The sequence below is a fragment of the Neophocaena asiaeorientalis genome, unplaced genomic scaffold (genome assembly GCF_003031525.2).
Source record: "Neophocaena asiaeorientalis asiaeorientalis breed wild unplaced genomic scaffold, Neophocaena_asiaeorientalis_V1.1 scaffold681, whole genome shotgun sequence".
NCBI lineage: Eukaryota > Metazoa > Chordata > Mammalia > Artiodactyla > Phocoenidae > Neophocaena > Neophocaena asiaeorientalis.
The window spans coordinates 540,849-563,189 of NW_020172271.1; the positions used below are offsets into that span (position 1 = coordinate 540,849).

Below are 22,341 nucleotides of genomic sequence, written 5' to 3' on the forward strand. Positions count from 1 at the left end.
CGCGGGCTCTAGAGCGCAGGCTCAGTAGTTGTGGCGCACAGGCTTAGTTGCTCCGTGGCATGTGGGATCTTCCCGGACCAGGGATCGAACCTGTGTCCCCTGCATTGGCAGGTGGATGCTTAACCACTGCACCACCAGGGAAGTCCAATAACAGTAATACTTTGGATAAACCTCACCCAAGAGGGCAAAATTATGTCTTCTGATAAAATACAACATACAATATTAAATTTAAGCTTTTCAGCCTCTAAAGCAGCGGTCCCCAACGTTTTTGGCACCAGGGACTGGATCTGTGGAAGACAATTTTTCCGCGGGGGGCGTGGGGGCTTGGGTGGTTCAGGCGGTGACGCAGGCGATGGGGAGTGGCAGCTGAAGCTTCGCTCACTCGCCCGCCGCTCACCTCTTGCTGTATGGCCCAGTTCCTAACAGGCCACTAGCAGTCCATGGCAGGGGTGTTGGGGACCCCTGCTCTAAAGGTCTTGAAAGTACCTTGAAAAGTTCCCTTCAAGATCTACAGTAGTCTCCATCAGATCTACCTATTTTACTTAAACACTAGCATTCAACAGAAAATTTTAAAGTTGTCATTTAATCTTAATTTTAAATGTCTACTGACTAGTATATTAATAGACATGTATTCTACTAATTTCAGATAGAACTATAGAGTATTTTAGAATCTTCTGTAGATAGCCTTAAGACCAGCCTGGGAACTCTGTCACCATTTATACTTTTTTAAAATAGAAAACTCTTTTGTAAGAGCCAGCTAACAAGTCTAGAAACTCACTTTTGAAATACTACCTGTGTGTATCTCCATATTAACAGTGAGGAGGACCCTCTCAGGAGCAGGCTATATGCTATGTGTGTCTGGACTGTAATTTGATGATACCAAAGCTGACTGTGTAAGAGGAATGGTTGAGAACAAGATTCTGGAGAGACCACGTAATGTGTTTGCCGAATGTTGATAGAATGGCCAGGGAAAAACCCAAGCTCATTCTTCAGTGTAATTGATGTCAATAGCATATGGCAAGAGCTAGCCAAGTCCATTTGAGTAAATAGAAACAAAATGAAAGAGTCATGGACAATAACAAAAATTAGAATGCTATTTTGAGCTATACCAGTGGCCTTTACAATTAGGTCAGACTGTCATCTAAATAGAATGGTTTTAGGTCATTCTTTTCCAAAGGAAACTAGACTAGGTAGCCTGTCTGAGTTCCTTCTAAATTTCCCAATCTGCCACCAGTTTTTAATTAAAAGATATTCTGATATTCAGTGCACCATATTCTTTTTACTTGTGCCAGTGATTAAAGGAAATGTTTTCACCTTTTTCATTGGCAGATTCACAGACTCTTCTGGCATAATACATTTTTTATTTCACTATGGCCAGAAATTACCTCACAGTATTTTTGGAATGGAGTTTTATAACATATGGTATGACTAACTGTAGAGTTTAGAATATTTACCATTTACTTTGTGTCTTCCTAGCTGGAAACATTGTACAATTACTCCCTCAGGAACTATTGTGAGTAACTTAACTGAGCCCTGCTTAGTCAGGAGTAGACCAGGATTGGGAGTAGAGAGGAGTGTGTCATGCATGAGAGGTTTGGGGTCAGTCATTTAACAAAGACTACTTGAACCACTATATTTCCACAAATAGAATGAATTCTTAGACTGAGGAAGCAAATTCCATTAAGATCACCTATATACTTCTCTACTTTTGCAACCTTGGGTTTGAATTTAGTTCCTGTTTCAGTTACATTCTAGTAGAAGTTTCCTAAAAAAATTTTTTTAGATAATGCTATGAGAATGTAAGCCATTGTTAAAAGCTCTCCTTTTACTGGAGTTCTGAAAATGAGATTTTTCAGGATAGATTTTTGAAAAGATTATGTCTAGCAGCTGAGGCAGAACCTACTTTCTCATAAAATGGATACATCTTGCATCATGTCTTCTAATCAGCTCCACAAATTTATCAGATACCAGTTGTGTGCAGGGCATTATTCTAGGTGCTAGGGATACAGAAGTGAACAAATTGTTCCCTTCACCCTTAAATCCTTTTGTGATGATGGGAGGGGGAGATAAAATTTTAAATGTCTGATAGCTTTATGCAGAGAACTGATGTGATAGAATTGACATGATAGCTATCCTATATTAGGTATTCAGGAAGGGCTTCTCTGACAAAGGAAATTTAAGCTGAGGTTTAAATGAAAAGGGGAAAAAAGCCAGCCCTGATCCTCCAAGGTCAGGGATTGAGAGCATTTTAGGCAGAAGAAATTGTGAAGACAAAGACCCTGAGGCAGGAGCTTTGCATGCTCAGGGAAGAGAGATGAGGCTGGGAGGCTGGGTCGAGAGTGTGAGATATGAGAAGCGGTCCAAGTGGTAGGCAGGGCAAGGTCCTGTAGAGCTTTGCTGGCCAGGTTAAATGGTTGAGTTATATTCTTAATGTAATGGAAAAAAATCATTGCAGCGTTTTAAACAGGTTCAGTGATCACTCTGCTGTTGTGGGGAAAGAGTAGAGATACTGGTGGTTTGGATCAAGGTGCCAAGGTTGAAAACTCTGGTGTATTGGGTTGGCCAAAAAATTTGTTCGGTTTTAAGTAAAAATAAAAGACACATTTTTTATTTTCACCAATAATTTTATTGAACAATTATTCACTAACCGAATGAACTTTTTGGCCAACCCAATAGATACACATTACTTGAAGAAATCTATCTATATAGAGGAAAGCATACAAATGAGGCTGTTACCTAGAGGAAGATAAAAGGAAGGCTTTACTTTTTATTTCTTGAATAGGAGATTTTGCTCCTTGCAGGGAGTTGTCTAGAAGAGAGGGAAAGCTTGGTGATGTTGGACGTCAGGAGGAGAATTAAAGGAGCAATGCCTTTGACACTGTAGGAAGGGACAAGATCAGAACACAAATAGAAGACTGGTACTTGAGAAGACCGTGAACATGAACATTTGAGCAAGCTGTTGAGGCAGGAAAACTTAGCATGTGGGGGGGTGGATTTTGTTGGGGATGATGAGGGATCCTGCCAATTGGCACCTGTTTTCCAAAAAAAATGGGCAGGGCTATTAAGTCAAAGTGAGAAATGGAGGGGCAAAGGGAATGGGAGATTTGCATAATAATGGTAAAATGTCCAAGTCATTGGAGAATGGGGGAGCAAGCTACTAGAGAAAGAAGAGAGGAAAATTATAGGGGATGTTGAATCCACAAAAGTTGTTATAGAGCATACTTTTTAAAATTGATACATTTGTTTACTTACATCTCTCCTCCCTGCCAACCCAATAGATATAAACTCCATGAAGGCAGTTCCTGGGTCTGTTTTACTAAAAATCCGTCTCCCCACCTCTAGGCTTTATACATTGCCTGTTCTGCAGAAGAATATCTGTTGAGTGAGTTAGTGAATAATGAGTGAATGCCTATTTAGAGACATCCTCAAGTCCAAGTAAGAATTGTGAATGATTGGTTTTCTCCAGTTGTAGATGAGTATTTTGGAGGGGAGAGGGCAGGGGATTTGCAGAGAATTGCCAGAGAGTGATGATGGTGATAGCTCTTAAACCTAGTTAGGGGAAGACATGAAAATAAGAGTGTGGTAGGTAGGAATAAAGAGGGAGGGTGAGTGGATTAGAGTTCACAGGTGAAAGAATTGTTCATGGGGTGGGAAGCTCTTTGACAAGGATAGGAGACCGTAGTGGGAGAGGGGATGTCTGAATTTGTGATTTTGGAAGTGAAGCTACTTGTAGGGATGCCAGACTTCAAGGCATGTCCTGGGAGTGTGAATGAGATAGAACCAAGGAAAGATCATTAAGAAGAAGCTTAGATAACTGAGAGGCCCCAGGGTGTGAGGAGGGTGGTCTGTGTAGGTAATAATGTCACTAAAAATGACAGGAGTTGGTGGGGGAGAGACTTGGCTTAGGTGCTGAAGTTCTCAATGATGGAAGAAGTCAGTAGTCAAATTGGCCCTGTCAATGAAAAACCTGTTGTTAGCAGTTTGTAATATCTAAATGTATTCAGCTTCATCTTGCTGTATAGCCAGAGTAAAAATAATAGTCGGCTTTGATTTCCCTTCCCCAGGCCACCTCTAAGGGGTAACCTTGCTTTTGCACATGCTTGCTTCTGTGAGAAGGTTTGTGCATTTCCTTCTTGAAGCTGGCTTATATCAGTTTTAATTCTGCCTTTGGCAATTCATTATTATATAATCTTTCCATTTGCTGTATAAAAGTTCCACCTAACTTGCTGTTTAGGTTAGTTCCTACTTGAACTTTAGTTCCTCTAGCTTTTGAGCTGGTTGGTTATTCTGACATCTTCTGGGCATAAAATTCATTTTCCCTTTAGGATTGGTGTTACAATGAAAACATATATTCTTAGCTTCATTTTTCTTTAGTTAAACTGAAATTCTTTTAAAAACAAGTAAGAGTAATATCTTAGTTCCCTTGGAAAAACTTGTTCACACAGTTCAAGATTTGTTCATATTCTTGGTGTTGGTGAAAACCATATTGCTAGAAGGAACTTTGGAGATTATATCATCCTGTTCCGTTATTTGAAGGATTGTAAAAATGAGACTCAGGAAGGCGGAGATATATTACTACTAATTAGTTGCAGAGTCTGCCTTCTAGCTTCCAGTCCAGTGTTTTTTCCATATGCCAAATACAATCAGAACAATCTTTTTAATAGTAAATATTAGAGTAACTGTATTTGCCATTTCCAGTGTGATAGGGTTATAAAAAAAACCCTAATATCCCATAATCAAAATACCTTCTAATGCTCTTGACAATTGCTAAAGGATTAAGAGATGGGTATGTAGGGGATATTTTCATTTTTAGGATGAGAAAAGTGAGATGAAATTACTTGCCTGAGCTCATGAGTTACTGGTCACATGCTGTGCATATATTCATTAAAACTTGGTGACAGTCCTGTGATATGTGGATACCATTATTTAACCCAGCTTTATGAATAAGGAGACAGAAAGGCAAAGAGATACAGTAGGTCTAAGTGGAACTTAGGCAGTCTGACTGGAGCCTGATCTTTTAACCACGACTTTGTGTAGTAACAGTGGCAGAGACTTGAAATTAGGTCTCGAAATTTCAAGTCCAGTGTGTTCTGTCCATACTCTGCTGCCTCTGACCATGAAAATAAATCCTGCCTGATTCAGACAGTGTGGTTATATGAATGACCAGGAGAGTGAAAGATAAACTATGGAGATAGGAAAGAGATTACAGTCTTCCAAAACTGGATGTGCAGGAGAGTAGATTTAAGGCTGCAGGCTTTGGTAATCTGCTAGGTTGGTAGAAGAGTTACGCTGTTGAAGGATAACACTTCACCTTTTCTTAGTTATAAATGAATAAATGAACTTTTCTTATCCATCCAGCCCATTCCTCAGACTCCATATTATCAGAGAGAAAGGAAGAAACAGAAAAGAGGACCCCTTGTTGAGTTTAGATCTCCTGAACACACACAGGATCAGTTCAGAAGTTCCCATGACACAGGGCAATGAGAGTGAGCTCCTTGCTTGGTTCCTCACCCAAGAAGAGACCGGCCCAGGTCCATCTCTCCTGAGTAGGAAAGGCTCAGCTCTCGGAAGAGACTTCTGCCTGGGTGCAGGCTGCCACGGGCTGGGCCTGGCTGTCTGAGGTAAGATGAAAATCTGTCTGAGGGTGCACTAATGCACAAAGCTGGCAGTATAGCTGTCACCAGTGAAGCTGGCAGCATCCCCACCCCTTTTTTATCTGGAACACCCTAACTCTGATCACCTCCTGCATGCTTGGAATGGAGATCCAAGTTATTGCCCTTAAAAAATTTATAGTGTGAGATACTTCTAGGGGAGATAGGATTTAATCTTTAATAAATATATTTTAAATAATTATATCTACTTTAAAAATAGAGAATTAATCAGTTTCATTCTGAATGGTCTACTTTATGTGGGTATTTGTCCTGAAGATAGAATATCAGAGTAATTAAATATATTTATTTACTGTTTTCTCACAGGAATTCATAAGCTTATAATTAAATCATATCAGCCATAGCTGCCTCAACCATCTGCAGTCCAGGTTCATTTTATCTCTGGGATAAAGTTTTCATTTTTGCCTTTTGTGCTTTTCACCCTATTACCTTAGGGTGGATTTACCTTGTTTCATGAGTCACCTTGTTTGACCTGATTTCTTCAAGATTATTCTGGATGAAATTTCTGGATAGATGACTGGCCCTTAGGTATTTCATTCTATCCACAAATTTGATCACTAAAAATATCCCCACTTGTAAATGGAACAAAGACGGAAGTATAATTAATTTTTGTCTCTTTCATGTACATATTGACCCCAATATCAGTTATTCGAACGTGTACAACTTTGTATAGATCCCCTCCTGGGATTGGACACAGAAACAGTCTGAAATAAAAAACAGTTTTCAGCATGACTCGGCACAGTGTTATTTACTTTCTCTCTTTATTAGCCTATGGGTCAAGAGATTTGTTATTCTAGAGCAATTGAGTATTGGAGTGGAACAAGCAAAAGCATGGCATATTTTTCTATTTTAATAATCTGTGCTTTTGTTTTCTAAGATATGTAGTTTTTCATCAACTAAGCATGGTTTGGATTCCTTCTCCAGAATTATAAATCTCCTGATTCCCTTCTGATAAAAGACAGAGGACAGAGGTGGTAAGATTTTTAGCCAAACCTTTGTACCTGTTGTCCCCTTTTTTATAAATGCTTGAGCCATGCCAGAGAATAATTGTCCAAAAAATTTAAACAAAGGAGTTCTGAATTTTATCTGATCAAATCACTGAAATGTTATCATTAGAAAATGCCTGGTAGTGAATAAAATCTTAAATCATATGGATTAAATGTGACTTGCTGCTTCCACTTATCATGTTTCCATAAAAGCAGTTTTCAAAATATGTTCTCTTAAAATATCTTCAAAATAGTTCCTGGTCAAATGGAAACAAGTGTTGGGAAAATTCTCTTGTTGCAGACAAATTCATTAATGTGGTGATAGCATTGCCAAAAGGAAGGAAAACATGCCAGGGCAAACACACTCAGTCCTGAGAATGTTCCTTCTCTGAATTCCTAGCCTGTTCTTTCTCCTCCCCTCCTTGTGCAGAAGTTCCATTGTTGCCATCATTATCCAGAATGTAAATAGCTTTGCCAGAAATGCTGCCCACAGCTTGTCCAAGGACAAATGTAAAGGATATATATATACACACACACACAGATATAGATAAATCTACCCCTTTCCATTTATTTGCTTGGGTATTTTTCTAACAATAGAAAAAGCCTGGTATAGGAAGAGACGATTGTAGTGTGGAAATTGTTTTTTAGTAGAAATGGTCTGGTTGTGCTTGTTGCTCAATGGCAAGTTTATAAACTCCATTTCTGCCTACTTTGGAATAGTCAGTGGATTTTGTGTCTCTTTGTGGTATTTTAGCATGTTAGTAACTTTGTATTACATTCTCCAGAACACTTATGTACCTAAAAATGTGCCTCACAGAATTAATTTCCTTTATGGACTTAACCATTGGCCATTTCCCCTTAAGTCCTCTGTTCTCAGAGGGCTGGCCATTGTTATTAAATCCCAGATTTTAGAGCTGATGGTCCTTTTACAAACAGAATAAGAGTGGAGGTTTTGGAGATCATGTAGCCCAGCTGTTTCTCTTTGCAGGTAAAGAAGCAGACCCACAGAAGTATAGTGACCTGATCAAGGCCTGCAGTTAATAGCAGAGTTGGGACTAGAAGCCAAATCCCTATTAGTACTTTTCTCTTTCCAGTCCGATTCTGCTCTCCACCTCAGAGCTCAGATGGGGTTTTATATTTATCAGGGGCACTGGGGACTGGGCTCCAACCCATTTATTACTAAAGAATATGTTTACTAAGCCCTTTTTGGCCCTCTTTCTTATATAGTCTTGGACTCAACCAAGCCAAAATCTAGATTAAATTGAAAACAGTGTGGAAACTATATTGATTCCAAATGTAATCTCCAGACCTTGTACAAGGAGGGAGGCAGGAACCTTAATCTTTCAGAGACAGTTTTGATAAACATTTAAAGCTTTTTTCACCATAGCTTTTTCCTTGACTTATACCTTTGAGGTTCCCTGTGACATCAAATTATTGAAGCTTCATTCTTTTATTTTTTTAATTTTTGTTGAAGTATAGTTGATTTACAGTGTTGTGTTAATTTCTGCTCTACAGCAAAGTGATTGAGTTATACGTATATACATTCTTTTTTCATATTCTTTTCCATTATGGTTTATCATAGGATATTGACTATAGTTACCTGTGCTATACAGTAGGACCTTGTTGTTTATCCATCCTGTATGTAATAGCTTACATCTGCTCACCCCAACCTCCCACTCCATCCCTTCCCCAACCCCCTCGGCAGCCACCAGCTTGTTCTCTACATCCATGATTCTGTTTCTGCTTCGTAGATGGGTTCATTTGTATTGTATTCTTTCTTTCAGACTTACTTCACTTAGTATGATAATCTCTAGTTGGATTCACGTTGATGCAAATGGCATTATTTTGTTCTTTTTTATGGCTGAGTAGTATTCTATTGTATATATGTACTACATCTTTATTCATTCATCTGTCGGTGGACATTTAGGTTGTTGCCATGTCTTGACTTGTGAATAGTGCTGCTGTGAACATAGGGGTGCATGTATCTTTTTGAAGTATAGTTTTGTCTGGGTGTATGCTCAGGAGTGGGATTGCTGGATCATATGGTGGTTCTCTTTTTAATTTTCTGAAGCTTCATTCCTTCTAACCCTTTTCCATTGCTGCAATCCTACTTCTGGTGTGGGGTGGGGGTGGTTTAAAAAGGATAACGGAGAAAATATCCCCACCACTAAGAACTAAGCACAGTTGATATTTGTACATATTTGTTTCCAGTTTTTTATCTATGTGCACACTTTTTAAAATACCAGGGCAAATAATATACAAATAATATACAAGCACATATATCTTTTTAGTATGTGTGCTGCCAAAGCAAGAGCTAGCTCTTTTTTAAAGGAATATAGTTTTACAGATAAATTCATCTTTAATCACCATTCCTCATTCTGTTACCTATTCCCACCATGACCTTGGCCCTGCACCCTCACTAAAATACTCTTATAAATTTGGTATATGTTGGTCCAATACAGTTTTCTGTACTCGTTACCATAGAGAATATGTAGTGTTGCTTTGTTTTAGTTTATGTAAATGGTATCATGCTGTAACTATATCATCCTGCAACTTTTTTGTTTCCCCTCAGCTTTGGCTCTATACATACTGACCTAGTTCACTACCTTGGCTGTATAGGACTCCCAGTATAAGGATGTACTACAGTCTCTCCCATCCCTTGTTGATGGGGTTGAACTTGGTTCTTGGCTTTTATAAACACTGCTGCAACAGATATCCTCTTAGGCCTTCTTGGACACATGTATTAGTGTTTTTCTGAGGTTCGATAGAATTTTTATTCTGCTTTTCCTTCTCTTAACATTAAGGCATGAACATTTCCATTGGCTTAGTATAATCGCCTCATAAACACATACCTTGTACATCTAGACTTTGAAACATCTTGAATGAAAAATGAATGTGAAATGGTAATTGGACACAAATCTTTTTGCGTCAGAGTAATTTAAACATTGCATGGGCTCTCTTGATAGTAATAAATAAAACATTAAGCTATTTCAACACAAAAGATTAAAAAACAAAAATTGGAAGCATGATTAGTACTTGGAGTGGCTAGAGCACGTGAGGATTGGAATGTCTGGGATTTCATATAGTCTCATCCCCGTTTTCTAAATCTAGAGAAGTTTCTTAGCTTTTCGGAGATGACCTCTGTCACACCTCATCCTTGAGGATCTTCCTTTGATGCCACTTGTCTGCATCTTTCCTGACATCTTCCTCTCCTTATAGATGCTTCCCCTGTCACCTCTTTTTTTTTTTTAAAGGGCTTCAAATGCTTGGCTTTTTTTTTTGGCTGTGTTGGGTCTTCATTTCCGTGCGAGGGCTTTCTCTCGTTGTGGCAAGCGGGGGCCACTCTTCATCGTGGTGCGCAGGCCTCTCACTGTTGCGGCCTCTCTTCTTGCGGAGCACAGGCTCCAGACGCGCAGGCTCAGTAGTTGTGGCTCACGGGCCTAGTTGCTCCGCGGCATGTGGGATCTTCCCAGGCCAGGGCTTGAACCCGTGTCCCCTGCATTAGCAGGCAAGATTCTCAACCACTGCGCCACCAGGGAAGCCCCCTGTCACCTTTTTGCACACTGCAGTTATTTCTTTGTGTGTCTTGTCCCATTGCTCCAGTGACCTCCTTGAGAATAGAGTACTGTCTTTATTTGGTTTTGTACCCTAACTAAGCACAGTGCCTGACACATAGACGTTGACCAAATATATTTTGAATGAATGAAAGAGAACATGTAAGGTGGGGTTGGGGTGAGGGAGGGTGGGATTGGGACGTGGTGATAGCCACTTAATAAGGAACTTCAATTTATTGAGAGGAGGGTACGGAATAAGGAAGTCTAAAAAGGAAGTAAGGGGACTTCCCTGGCGGTCCAGTGCTTAAGACTCCGTGCTTGCATCGCAGAGGGCACGGGTTCAGTCCCTAGTCAGGGAACTAAGATCCCGCATGCCGTGTGGCATGGCCAAAAAATAAATAAATAAAATTAAATTTAAAAAAGGAAGTAAGGCGATAAGGATGACAAAATGAGGGCTTTGACAGTGGATCTCTGCTTTAGAATACTGTCATTTGCTTGTATACAAACTGATTAACTCACTGGTTTTGAGTTAGAAAATAATTTCTTTTTGGAATTTAAATATCAATATATTTGTTTAAAAGTCTATACAAACTTGTTTTTCTAGGAATAAATCAAAAAATTTGAATCCCTGACAGATACAGCCATCTTACAGAATTTTTTTAAACACCTTGCCTAATTTCTTGGTTGCCCCAATTTTAATCAAAACTGGGTTTCCTGGAATGAGTAGACTAAAGTTAAAGGAAATACTTTGGTCACTGTTCTTATGAAATCCTTTGCGGTTTGGAAGCAGTACTCCTTTAGCATTTCAGCAGCTTCATTCACGTTCCGCACACGGTGTAGCACAATGATACGAGTAACTGAGCTTTGGAAGGAGAAGTTCAAATGCAGAACCTCCACATTTAGTGATTGAACAATAAAACTTTGGGGAGGAAAGTCAGAGTAGCTTTCTTAACTTTTATCATGGCACTAGTTAATAAACCATTTAGTACTATAAATTTTCTTGGCAAGTACCTTCATAGCTCAGAAAATAATTTCTTGTAATGATTATTTTGTATAGAAGCTGCATTGCTCTCAAAGTTTGCTCATTTGATTAGTAGAACTCTGATGTATTTTAAGTAATTGACACAGTCAGGAGAATATAGTCTTACCAGTAACCAAAGATCTAAGATTGAAAGTAATGAGTTATCCTAATACTGAAATTGTTTCCAGTACTGAAATACTTTTAAACTAATTGTTCTCTGGATACTTTTTGCTGCTAATTAACATCTCTTTTTACAGGATTCATGAATAAAATTTTCCATCCCAACATTGATGAAGCGTAAGTAACTGTTTAAAAATGTTTAAATCTTAGCAGCAGCTGCTCTTGGTTAGAGTTCATCTCTCTGTTATTAAAAAAACCTCAATTATCTTTTTGGATTTTAACAACAGATCGGACTGTAAGAATGGTCACTTCCATTATAGAATCCAGGACTATGATATTCCACCTTAGTTCAGGGTCCACTATTGGACTGCTTGGTTTTTTCCACTGTCATGAATGGGTCTTTCATTTCCCTTGATATCCAGCTAACATTTGTAATATTCCATATCTCTGTTCTCTTTGTATAGACACTGTCCAGAGATCTGTCTTCAGTGTACAGATTATATTATTTTCAGCCCTTAAAGTATTTCTCAGTCCTTGAGAGTAAAACAAACAGTTAATGAATCTTAATTATCCCTTTCTTTCCTTCTAATATTTTATTAGTGATATTTTAAAATGTGATATCAGTGCCTCCTATTTTATACTTCCAGTGCTATTTAGAATACTGTTTGTCCTGCAGTTTTTCCTTGTCATGGCACTAAATTTTGATATTACACACACGCACACACGTGCATACATATGAAGTATTCTGAACTCTGAGAGGTTGTATGTATATATATATACATCATGCCCCATGGTCCTTTAATGCTTTCATGTATCAGTCATCTTAACAAGGATGTTCTCTTATGTAACTGCAGTATAGTTGTCAGATTCAGGAATTGCATATTAATGCAGTACTTTTTCATCTACTGCCATATTCTGGTAATGGACTTTTTAGCACTTTTTTTTTTTCATTCATTAAAGGATCCAGTCCAGTATCATCTACTGCATTTAGTTGTCATGTTTCTTTAAACTACTTCAATCTGAAATCATTCCTTAGCTTTTTATAAAATTGACATTTTTAAGGAATAAAGACCAGTTATTTCATACTGTCCCTTAGTTTGGGTTTGTCTGATTTTTCCTTATAATTAGGTTCAGAGTATGCTCTTAAGGCCAGAAAACCAAAAAGTGAGATTGTGTCCTCCTCAGGGTATCCTTTTTGGAGGCACACAAGTTTGTCTGCCCTGATAACCAATGGTAATTCTCATCACATGGTTAAGGTGTTGTCTGGTTTCTCCATTGTATAGTTACTGGTTTTCCCTTTCAGTCTGTAAGTAGACACAAGACTGTGTATATTCTGCTCCTCATCATGTTTTCCCCAATTGGGATTCTTTGGTTTTTTTTTTTTAATCTATTAAAAATATTTTTCCTGATGATTAAACTAGTTGCCAAATACATGCAGCTAACTTTCTAATTTTTTAAAAAATGCCATTCTTTCCATCTGTTTCAGGTCAGGAACTGTGTGTCTAGATGTAATTAATCAAACTTGGACAGCTCTGTATGGTGAGTTTGGCCATGGAATATTTTTTAGAGATGTTGAGACACTGCCTAAAAAAATGTTGTTTGGATTTTCTTCTCTGGTTTGAAATGTTTTGTTGGGAATGGGAAAGGATTTTGAAAGCCGGTGGGAAAGTTTAATCAGTGAAAAAAACGTTTTCTCATGAGTACAGACTTTGGTTTAGCAGTGGAAGTTTGAAATTATCTTGTAAGATTCTGAAATTAATGTACAGTGTTACACATATGCAGCCACACAAATACTTAACACAGACATTTTATGTATGTGTTATTCTGAAGCACATTGTATACATGTTTATCTGTTTTGGAAAAACTCTTAGGAATGTCCCTTTGAAATGAGATGGTGTATTAAGAGGTTTGGGGGATCATCATCTGTTTCAAAGGTGAAAACTTTGTTATGAAGCAAAGAATAATTTAGCCTTACCTTCAGTGCTGAAATTGACATATGATCTCTTACAGTGAATCAGCATGTAAATTGAGATCACAGAGAGAGAGAAGCCTTATCAGGCCTTGTAACTTGCTTGGGGAGCTAAAAGTATTTCTAAATATATTTAAAGTTTATTAGGGATACAACAAATCAGTCTGTTCTCCCCACATGTCCAAGTTCTCAGGCTTCACAGACTCTCCCTCTTCTCGTGCACCCACCTTGTGAAGCTTCCCCTGATGCTCCAGCTGGAAGTAATCTCTGGACATGCCTAAATTTTATAGCTCTTTTTTTGTGGCCTGCTTTTACTTTCTACCTTGTGTTTGTTGTCCGTGCCTACATTTTCTGTGCTACTGGATTATTTCCTGCCCTAAGGGCTTTCAGGGTGCTGGTCTGATTTGTGTTTAAGTCCTGGCACTCCTAGCACGGTGCCTCGTACCAATGTGTTTGTGAGAATGAGTGGTACAGACAACAAACACTTGCTGAGAGGTGCAGAGCGGGAAAGATCACTTCAGGCTGGGGTTACCTAGAGACGGCCTCCCCTTGTTGGAGGGTTGTGAGACCTTTTAGCGGTCTTAAGGTACATAAGACCCCTTATTCCAGCCACCATCTGCAAGTCACCTTGTTTGCACTAGGATGGTGATAAGAATCACAGAGGTTGGTCACCAGCAGCACACAGTTAATCCTTTTTTTTTTCCTCCTCCTAATTCCTTCAAGAGTTACTTCCTCTGCCTGGAGTTATCCTCCCTGATCTTTGTGTAGCTGGCACCTTCTTTTATCATCTCAAACATGCTTCCTTAGAGAAGCCTCATTTTCTGGCCACTTGATCTGAAATAACGCCCCTCCATAGCACAGCACCCTCTTTTAAAAACCTTAAAATTTATTTATTGTTTATCTTGTCCTGTCAGATTGTAAGCTCCACAAGATCAGGGACTTTGTCTCATGTGTGCGCATGCGTGCATGTGTGCGTGTACATATATACAAGTGCCTAAAGCAGTAGTCCGTGTACAATGAGGGTTCACATATTTGTTGAGTTAATAAGTGAATTAATCATGCCCAGTACTGTTTGACATGAGAGTTTTAGGGAAACAGCAGCTTATAAGGAGATGAGGCAACAAGAAAGGACATATACACTGAGGTTGGTTAAAGGGATTCCTTTTAAGATGGTTTTTCGGTAAAAATGTCTTGTGGCAGGTTGCCTGGAATATCTGATGTAATAATGTATTTTCTTAAACTGCATTCACATTGTAGAAATATACATAACTAAATGCTGCAAGCTGGTTCCAATGACAATAAAGTAAATTGGACTTTAGTTTAACTAATTCTTTTACTACTGACCAGAAGAGCTTTGTGGAAGAGGTTTGCTGATTGTCAAGTACCTCACATCTCAGAACAGATTTTTTTAAAATAAGTTTTATTGAATTATAACTCACATACATAAAATACACCCATTTAAAAAGTGTAATTTGATGATAGTTTTTAGTATATTCACAGTTATTTACAACCATTCCCACATTTTTATCATAGAATATTTTTATCACCTCAAAAGGAAACCTTGTACCTTTTAGCTATCATCCCCTCATTTCCCAGCCCCATCCCCCAGCCCTAGGCAATAACCAACCTTCTTGTTTGTATAGATTTGCCTATTCTGGACATTTCTTGTAAATGGAATTATACGATATGTGGTGTTTTGTAACTAACTTTTTTACTTCATATAATGTTTTCAAGATTCATCTATGTTGTAGCATGTATCAGTGCTTCATTCCATTTTATGGCCAAATAATACTCTAGTCTACAGATATCATTTTTATTTGTCAGATGATAGACATTTGGGTTGTTTACACCTTTTAGCTATTATGAATAATGCCTCTATAAATATTTGTGCACAGGTTTCTCTGTGGACATACGTTTTTCATTTCTCTTGGGTATGTACCTGGGGGTAGAATTGCTCGGAGATATGGTGACTTTGTTTAACCATTTGAGGAACTATTTTCCCAGGTGGTACCATGTTAACATTCCTGCCAGCAGGTGTATGAAGTTCAGAATAGACTTTCAAGCAACAGGCCAACATGACTAAGGTTTCATCACATCTATAAAATGTTAGAATATGTTCTTGTATTACCTTGCAAAGCATTTAGTAAGTAACAAGAATTAAACCACATTGATGAAAGTGAATTTCGATTTCTGTATTACATGTGTACAAGTTACCATTAAGTGTTCCATAATACAAGAACATGAACACACTAACAGGTAAGTGTAGGAAAGCAGGAAGAAAATATTTTTATAGTATAGTCAAAATTATACTCAGCACGGGAAAACTGTTTTGACATTTTTCTCAAGTCCAAACTATTCCTCAAGAAAATTCAACATTTCTTTCATGGAAAGATTTAGGAGCAGGTAAATACAATCTATATGAAAGTACTGGTAGAAAGGGTTGGTTTAGATGACCTTGAAGTTTCTTTTAGACTTATCTGATCTTGAGATCTAAACTGAATTTTTATTACAAGCTGCTAAACCCTCCGGCATTGAAGGTTAGTTTCGTCATTGGTGAATTTTGAATCACTCAATTTCCTGCTGTGATTCTTGAATTTTAGTTCAAAGGACAAAAGCAAATCTAAGTACGAAACAACTAATAGGAGAAAGTTAGCAAGTTAACACAGATATTCAACTGAAAAGCAAAAGGCTTAGCTTGGTAACCAAAACTTGTTTCAACTCTACTATATAATATGGTAAGGAGCAGGGAGTTACTTGTGAAATTTCCTGCAATTAACTTTGCCCCAGGGCATGCACGTACTGTGCAGTAGATATACATATTTTTATTATAACAGCAATTCCCAGATGAAATTCAGATTTATACTCATCATAACCTGATAATAAACAATGTTTATGTTTATTCCTCCACCACCCCTCACCAACTCCACAAAAGAAAATTGATTTCTGGCAGCCTTGACTCCTTGCCTCTGTTCTCCTCCTGTTTTCCTTTGCCAAGTGTACATGCAGTTTGTTCATTCAGAAGCTCAAAATTGGTATAATTGTAGCTTAATCACCCAGTAATTTAAAATTTTATATTTAATCTTGAAAGAGCATATTATAGTGGTTAATTTTGTAAAGAAGCTTGTCATCAATATGAAGCTATCTATTGAGTTTGAAGTTACTATTGTTACTCTTTGTGACATAAAGGAAAGTAGCAGATGCCATCACAAAATTGATTCATTTTGACTTCCTGTATGATGGCATCTTTTTTTTTTTTTACATCCCTTCGTGCTCTTCCAGACAGGAATGATAAAAGCTCTGGAAAACTTAAAATTCAGCCAAGGGGATCTGGATTTCAATTTCAAAAACAACTGTAATTTTAAAGACTGATGAAAGGAAAGTTCATTAAGCCATAGGTAGCTTGTTTTCTGTTTTCCTTTTTACTCAAATATATTTTATCCATAGTTGTGTTTTCACCCCACACTCCTGGAAGCTCAGGTACCTTCACTGCGGTACAGCTTCAGTTTCCCTCCCGCCATTCTGAGCCATGCATACTTGATCCTCGTAAATTGTGTTTCTCTCTCTGACTTTCGTTTTACTCATTTCTCGACTGACTTGGTAAATTACTTATTTGTGGATTAAGTTGTGGACAAAGTAATGTAGAAGACAATTTTCATATAAAATTGGGCAGTTTATAATTTTATTCTCACCTTTAGGGTTGCTAGCCAATGGACTGGATAGTCCTCTTATTTTGCTGGTGAGAAAAATCAACATTTGGGAAATTATTTCCCCTAGAGTCATTTGGGGGGGTGATCAATAACAGACAAATGAGTTTGACTACAACAAAAGGAATGCTTCAGGAACTTTGGGATTAGAATTAGGAGAAACAGTGCTTCTTTTGCTAGGCATTTAGAAAAATTTTAAATCATAAATTTACTTAATAGTACTATGCTGTAACCTAATGATTTTAAGCGGCTAAATGAATTTAAGCCTTTTCATGTTGGAAATACATTGTTATTACATACCTCTTTTCAGTCAGGTAGCCTGTGAGTCTTTCCAAACAATTCAGATTTTGGCTGAGGGTAACTTTATCTTAAAATAATGCTTTATGCTGCATGAGTGTTTGCTAGCTATGTTTCTAGACATTTTAGTATAGTTGCAGAGATAAGAGATACATTTATCTATCTGCATGGATAATTGAGTGGCCAGCAACCACTGTTTCAACAGGCTTGAGAACTCAGTATTGATCCATCCATGTTAGAATCACAAACATCATCCTGCTTTTGGAACAGCTGGATGTCATTATGAGTCTCCTAGACAGACCCAGGTAGAGTAGTTTCTTTCTAGTACTATGGAGAAAGGTCAGCTGTAGTAGATAAAGAAGAAATATGCTGAGTTCTGGATTTGATGGTTTCCACAATGCTAGCTCCATGATCCACCTCCTTTGTCTGCTTGTAAATATTTAGATTTGGTGTTGGCATGTGCCCCAAGAGTTTAATTAGCTATACATAGAAAAATGGGGCTTTCTTGGGTTGAATAACCTAGCAGAAATTCATTAAAAACACCACGTTCACATTCACTGACAGTCAGCATTAGAACCATGGAGTGGTCCAGGCTTTGTGGATCGTGGGATATGAGCCAGGCTATGGTCCTGAAAGACAGCCACAGCCATGTTTTTCTTTCTTTGGGGCTGTAGCTTCAGGGCTCCATTGTGATTTTATGGATTTGTTTTCTCTTCATTTGCTTGTGATCACTGTGTCTAGGTAAAGTCTTTCCCCATGCATGGTCATTTATCTTATAATTGCATGAAGTTATCTTGTTCTTTTCTGACATTAAAGACAAACTAAATTATTGTCTAGTAATTTAAAACTTTAATAATGAGTTTTAGTATGACTGTAAGAATACCCAACTAGCTAATTATACATTAACTGCCCTCATTTCTAGAAGGGTAATAAGAAATCCTACTACCGTGTTTTAGCTTGCAATCTTTTAAGGTAAGCAGGGTCATACCAGGTTTAAACCAGGATGAACTGACCTCTCAAGAACACCTAAGTAAGGTGGGAAGTGTTTTGAGATCGACATGGCAACAAGGGGAATGTTTTTTGGTGAACAAAAGTCTGTTTTCTTCATTCTGATCTATGTAGTAGCACTCATTTCCTTCTGCAGATCTCTACGGATTAAATACATTGTGGAGAGGGAGTTGGAATTAGGCAATGGATGGAAGATGATTTTCTAAGACAGTGGAATGCTTTAAAACGTTCCATGTTATAAAACTACACACCTCTGGTTGGTGACCTGGTGATCTGGCACTTAGCAGGATATATCTGGTATTCCACCAAGTTTTAATTAGTACCCTATGTCTTTGACATTGCTCTTTCCCACATATAACAGGAATACCTGTTTTTAGCTTGGAATACTTAAAAAAGTGTAATGGTAGTGTAGTGAGATTAAGTATATCTCTCAGGAATATTGCAAAAATTCTTCAAGTGTTTGCTGATTCTTATTAATTCCTGCTGATTGCTCCCTCTCTTTTTTAAGAGGTGTGAGGAGAGAAGAGTTTTGTTTTTTGCATGCATGACCCTCTTCACGAGACTTTATTCTATCTTTAAAAGATCCGCATGGACTAACACGAGATCACGTGTACATCTAATGAGTTTCACACCCTTTGTATATTTTATCCACACAGAAGACCCTCTCAGTTAAGTGATTGGACACATTCTTGAATATATCATCTGGGATACTGGTTTGCTGTATGTATTATTCCATTAAAGCATGTTAGCATTCGGTGGCCAGCTGGTTCTGTGTCACAGCACCACACAAGTCTTTGTGGTGGTCTGCTTCAGCTTGCCACATGTGTGCCCTCAAGCAGTTAGTAAGAGAATATTTAATCTCAAGGCCATTTCTTTTTTCAAATCTACCTGCCTGTCTGAAGGCATTCCTCCTAATTGGCTTTATTGAGGTTTTCCTCTAGGGGATGTCTGTCACCTTTTAGGGCCCACTGCTTACTCAGTCTTTCATACATAACAGCTGCTTGACTATATGCAATGCTGATCCTCCAGCTGAAGAGAGGTATAGGTTTCTGGCTCCTCCTCCTTTTAGGGGGTAGAATTTCACTGTTTTTAGTATTCACAGACTACAAGCAGAAGAAAATTAAAGTAAAAGACTCAAATTCATCATTAATAGTGCAACTTCTTAAGAGCTGACAAGAGTAGAAAAGTAAAGATCTATTAATTAACCCAAAATTCTTAGATAACCTGAAGAAATCTGGAATTTTTATTTGTCCTCTTTCAGTCTTGTAAACTTTGACCACATATATGTCAGTGTGTTTTCATACATATAGTTAGATACCACCCCCCAAAAAAAAAGGACAAAAAAAAAAACTGAGCAAATGAAATGGAATTTTATGATTGTTTTTATTTTGAACATGTAACTATAAATTCATGGCTTGCTTAGCAATATGATGAATTAATTACAGTTCCTTATAAGATGAGCAAAGTCAATCAATGGGATTTTGAAAGGTCAGCTGATGATTTTCTCTAGCAAATCAAGGATAGCATGGGTTTGTTTGGTTTTTTAAAATTATTGTATTTTTGGCTGAGTTGAGTCTTGGTTGCTGCGCGCAGGCTTTCTCTAGTTGCGGTGAGCAGGGGCCACTCTTTGTTGCGGTGCGCGGGCTTCTCATTGCGGTGGCTTCTCTTGTTATGGAGCACGGGCTCTAGGCGCGCAGGCTTCAGTAGTTGCGTCACGTGGGCTCAGTAGTTGTGGTTCACGGGCTCTAGAGCACAGGCTCAGTAGTTGTGGCGCACAAGCTGAGTTGCTCCGCGGCATGTGGGATCTTCCTGGACTAGGGATCAAACCTGTGTCCCCTGCATTGGCAGGCGGATTCTCAACCACTGTGCCACCAGGGAAGCCCCGGATAACATGGTTTTAATTCCCAGGTGATCTCAACTTATTTAGCCATCAGCTTCAACTATAATGGCCAAAAGCCATGGAAAGAGGAGGTCGCAGTCATTGGTTCTGGTTCACTAGAATCTACTTCTTGTGGGTTTTTACCCAGCTTTTTACCTCGCTGATTGTGAGCAGGACTTTTCCTTTCTTCCTCTCCTTTTAGCCCTGCTCCCTATTGAATTACAAAACAGTTAAATACCTTAAGGAGTCGTGGCTAACTCAGTGATTCTGAGCTTTGGAAGCCAGGAGTCCTCCAGGAGGGAGAAGGTCAGTAAAATGTAAGTTTGTTTGGATAGCATGCTTCTGGAGTATGAAGTTTTGTAGGAAAAGAAAAGGAACTTGCTCTTGATGGGAAATGACCTGAGTGTTTTAAGGACGTGTTCTCTGCTTCCAACGGTAAGAGTTTGGAGGCTGGAAGGCCATCCAGAGATGGTTGTCCTAATCCAGGTCTAGAAAGATACATTGGGCTTGATGTAGTTACATGCCAGTGGAAACAGAAGAGGAACTAGAGGCATTTCACTAGGATTAATAGTGAGTCTGGGAAATTGACTGAGTACATGGAATAAAGGAGGAAGGCCTAACCAAGGTCCTTCCGGAGGTTTGGAGCCGTCGATCTAGGTTTTAGGAGAAAGGAATAGGTTTTCAGGGAAATAATTTTAGGCATGTTTAAGACCAGAAATGTAAAGGACCAATTAGAAGGATTTGCTAATTATCAGCATAGACTTATTTCTTTAAAATTGTGAGATGATGAGCTTCCTGGAGTAAGAGCATAAAATACACTCTTTGTATTAATACAAAGACCACAGAATTCACATTGCTGAGCAAGTGGCTGATGTCTTTCCAAACAAGTTTTTCTGTATGTTTTTTGTTTGTTTGGCTTTAAAAAGAAGGAACCCAGGGCCTCGGACATCTGGGGAACAAGGAGTAGGGTGAGAAAAGGGGGAAGGATAGGTGGCATTGGAGAAGGGAGGAGGGCTATGATGGCTGCCAAGACCTAAACATTTTCTTGAGCTAGAGAACCCACAAGCACAGAGCTCTTCCCATTTGGTCTCTGGGGTTAGGAGTGTGTAGAGTAGGTAGTACATTTCTGCACACGTATCACAAACATGCAGATGCTAACCAATCCTAAATCAGAATCCCTGGGGTAGGTATGCATATTTTGAAAAAACCCGGTGGGTAATTTTAATGGACGAACAACCAGGACCTAGACTTGCCCAAGAACCATTGCTGTAGACTGAGTGGGGTAAATGCTGCTTTTGATGAGAGATAAGTATAATTTGAGTGTTTTTAAAAATTAAATATGGATATAAATCATTAGTTTATGTGCCTAAGCTGAACTATGAGTGTTGTAATATTAACATTAATACTGTAAGATCAGGTTGAAGAATCAGTCCTAATGGACTGCATTTTGGTTAAGTGCTGATTTAGTCCAAGGCAAAAGTAAGAGCTGTTTGCTCATGGTAAACCATACTTATCAGAGTTCTTGGGACTTTCTTTAAAAATTAAGGTATCCGGGGCTTCCCTGGTGGTGCAGTGGTTGAGAGTCCGCCTGCCAATGCAGGGGACATAGGTTCGTGCCCCGGTCCAGGAAGATCCCACGTGCCGCGGAGCGGCTGGGCCCGTGAGCCATGGCCGCTGAGCCTGTGCGTCCGGAGCCTGTGCTCTGCAACGGGAGAGGCCACAACAGTGAGAGGCCCGCGTACCGCAAAAAAAAAAAAAATTAAGGTATCCAGTAATGGGGGCACCTGACTGTAATCTCTAGATTGTGCGATCCGTGTCTGGTTCTCTCCCTTCCGAAAAGTGGAAGGTCAGTGTTTTTTAAAAGACTTTGGAACTGATAGATGTTTTATATTATTAACAATTCTAGGGGGAAAAAATTTTATTATGATGGATTTTTCCAAAGATGAGTATCTTTATTTCATTCTTGGTTTATGATTTATGTCTCTTCTGCTAGAATATTTATCTTGAAAGAAGATTTTGTGCACATCTGCATGTTTGAGAGATATTTCTTTGGGGAGGAACCTCTCAATGGTAGTCATTCTGTTAGCCACTTTCAGGAATACTTTACTGCTTTAAAATGGCCATGGCAACAGCA

At 38.6% G+C, this 22,341-nt stretch overlaps 1 protein-coding gene across 1 annotated transcript in view; it reads left to right on the forward strand.

Moving 5' to 3' along the window:
* The window catches only part of UBE2H (ubiquitin conjugating enzyme E2 H), a 96,643-nt gene that overhangs the window by 60,620 nt on the left and 13,682 nt on the right, over positions 1 to 22,341 (forward strand). Inside the window, exons 4-5 of the mRNA XM_024762786.1 lie at positions 11,488 to 11,527; positions 12,837 to 12,889. Coding sequence (XP_024618554.1) covers positions 11,488 to 11,527; positions 12,837 to 12,889 — 93 coding nt within the window. The remainder of the gene's footprint in view (positions 1 to 11,487; positions 11,528 to 12,836; positions 12,890 to 22,341) is intronic.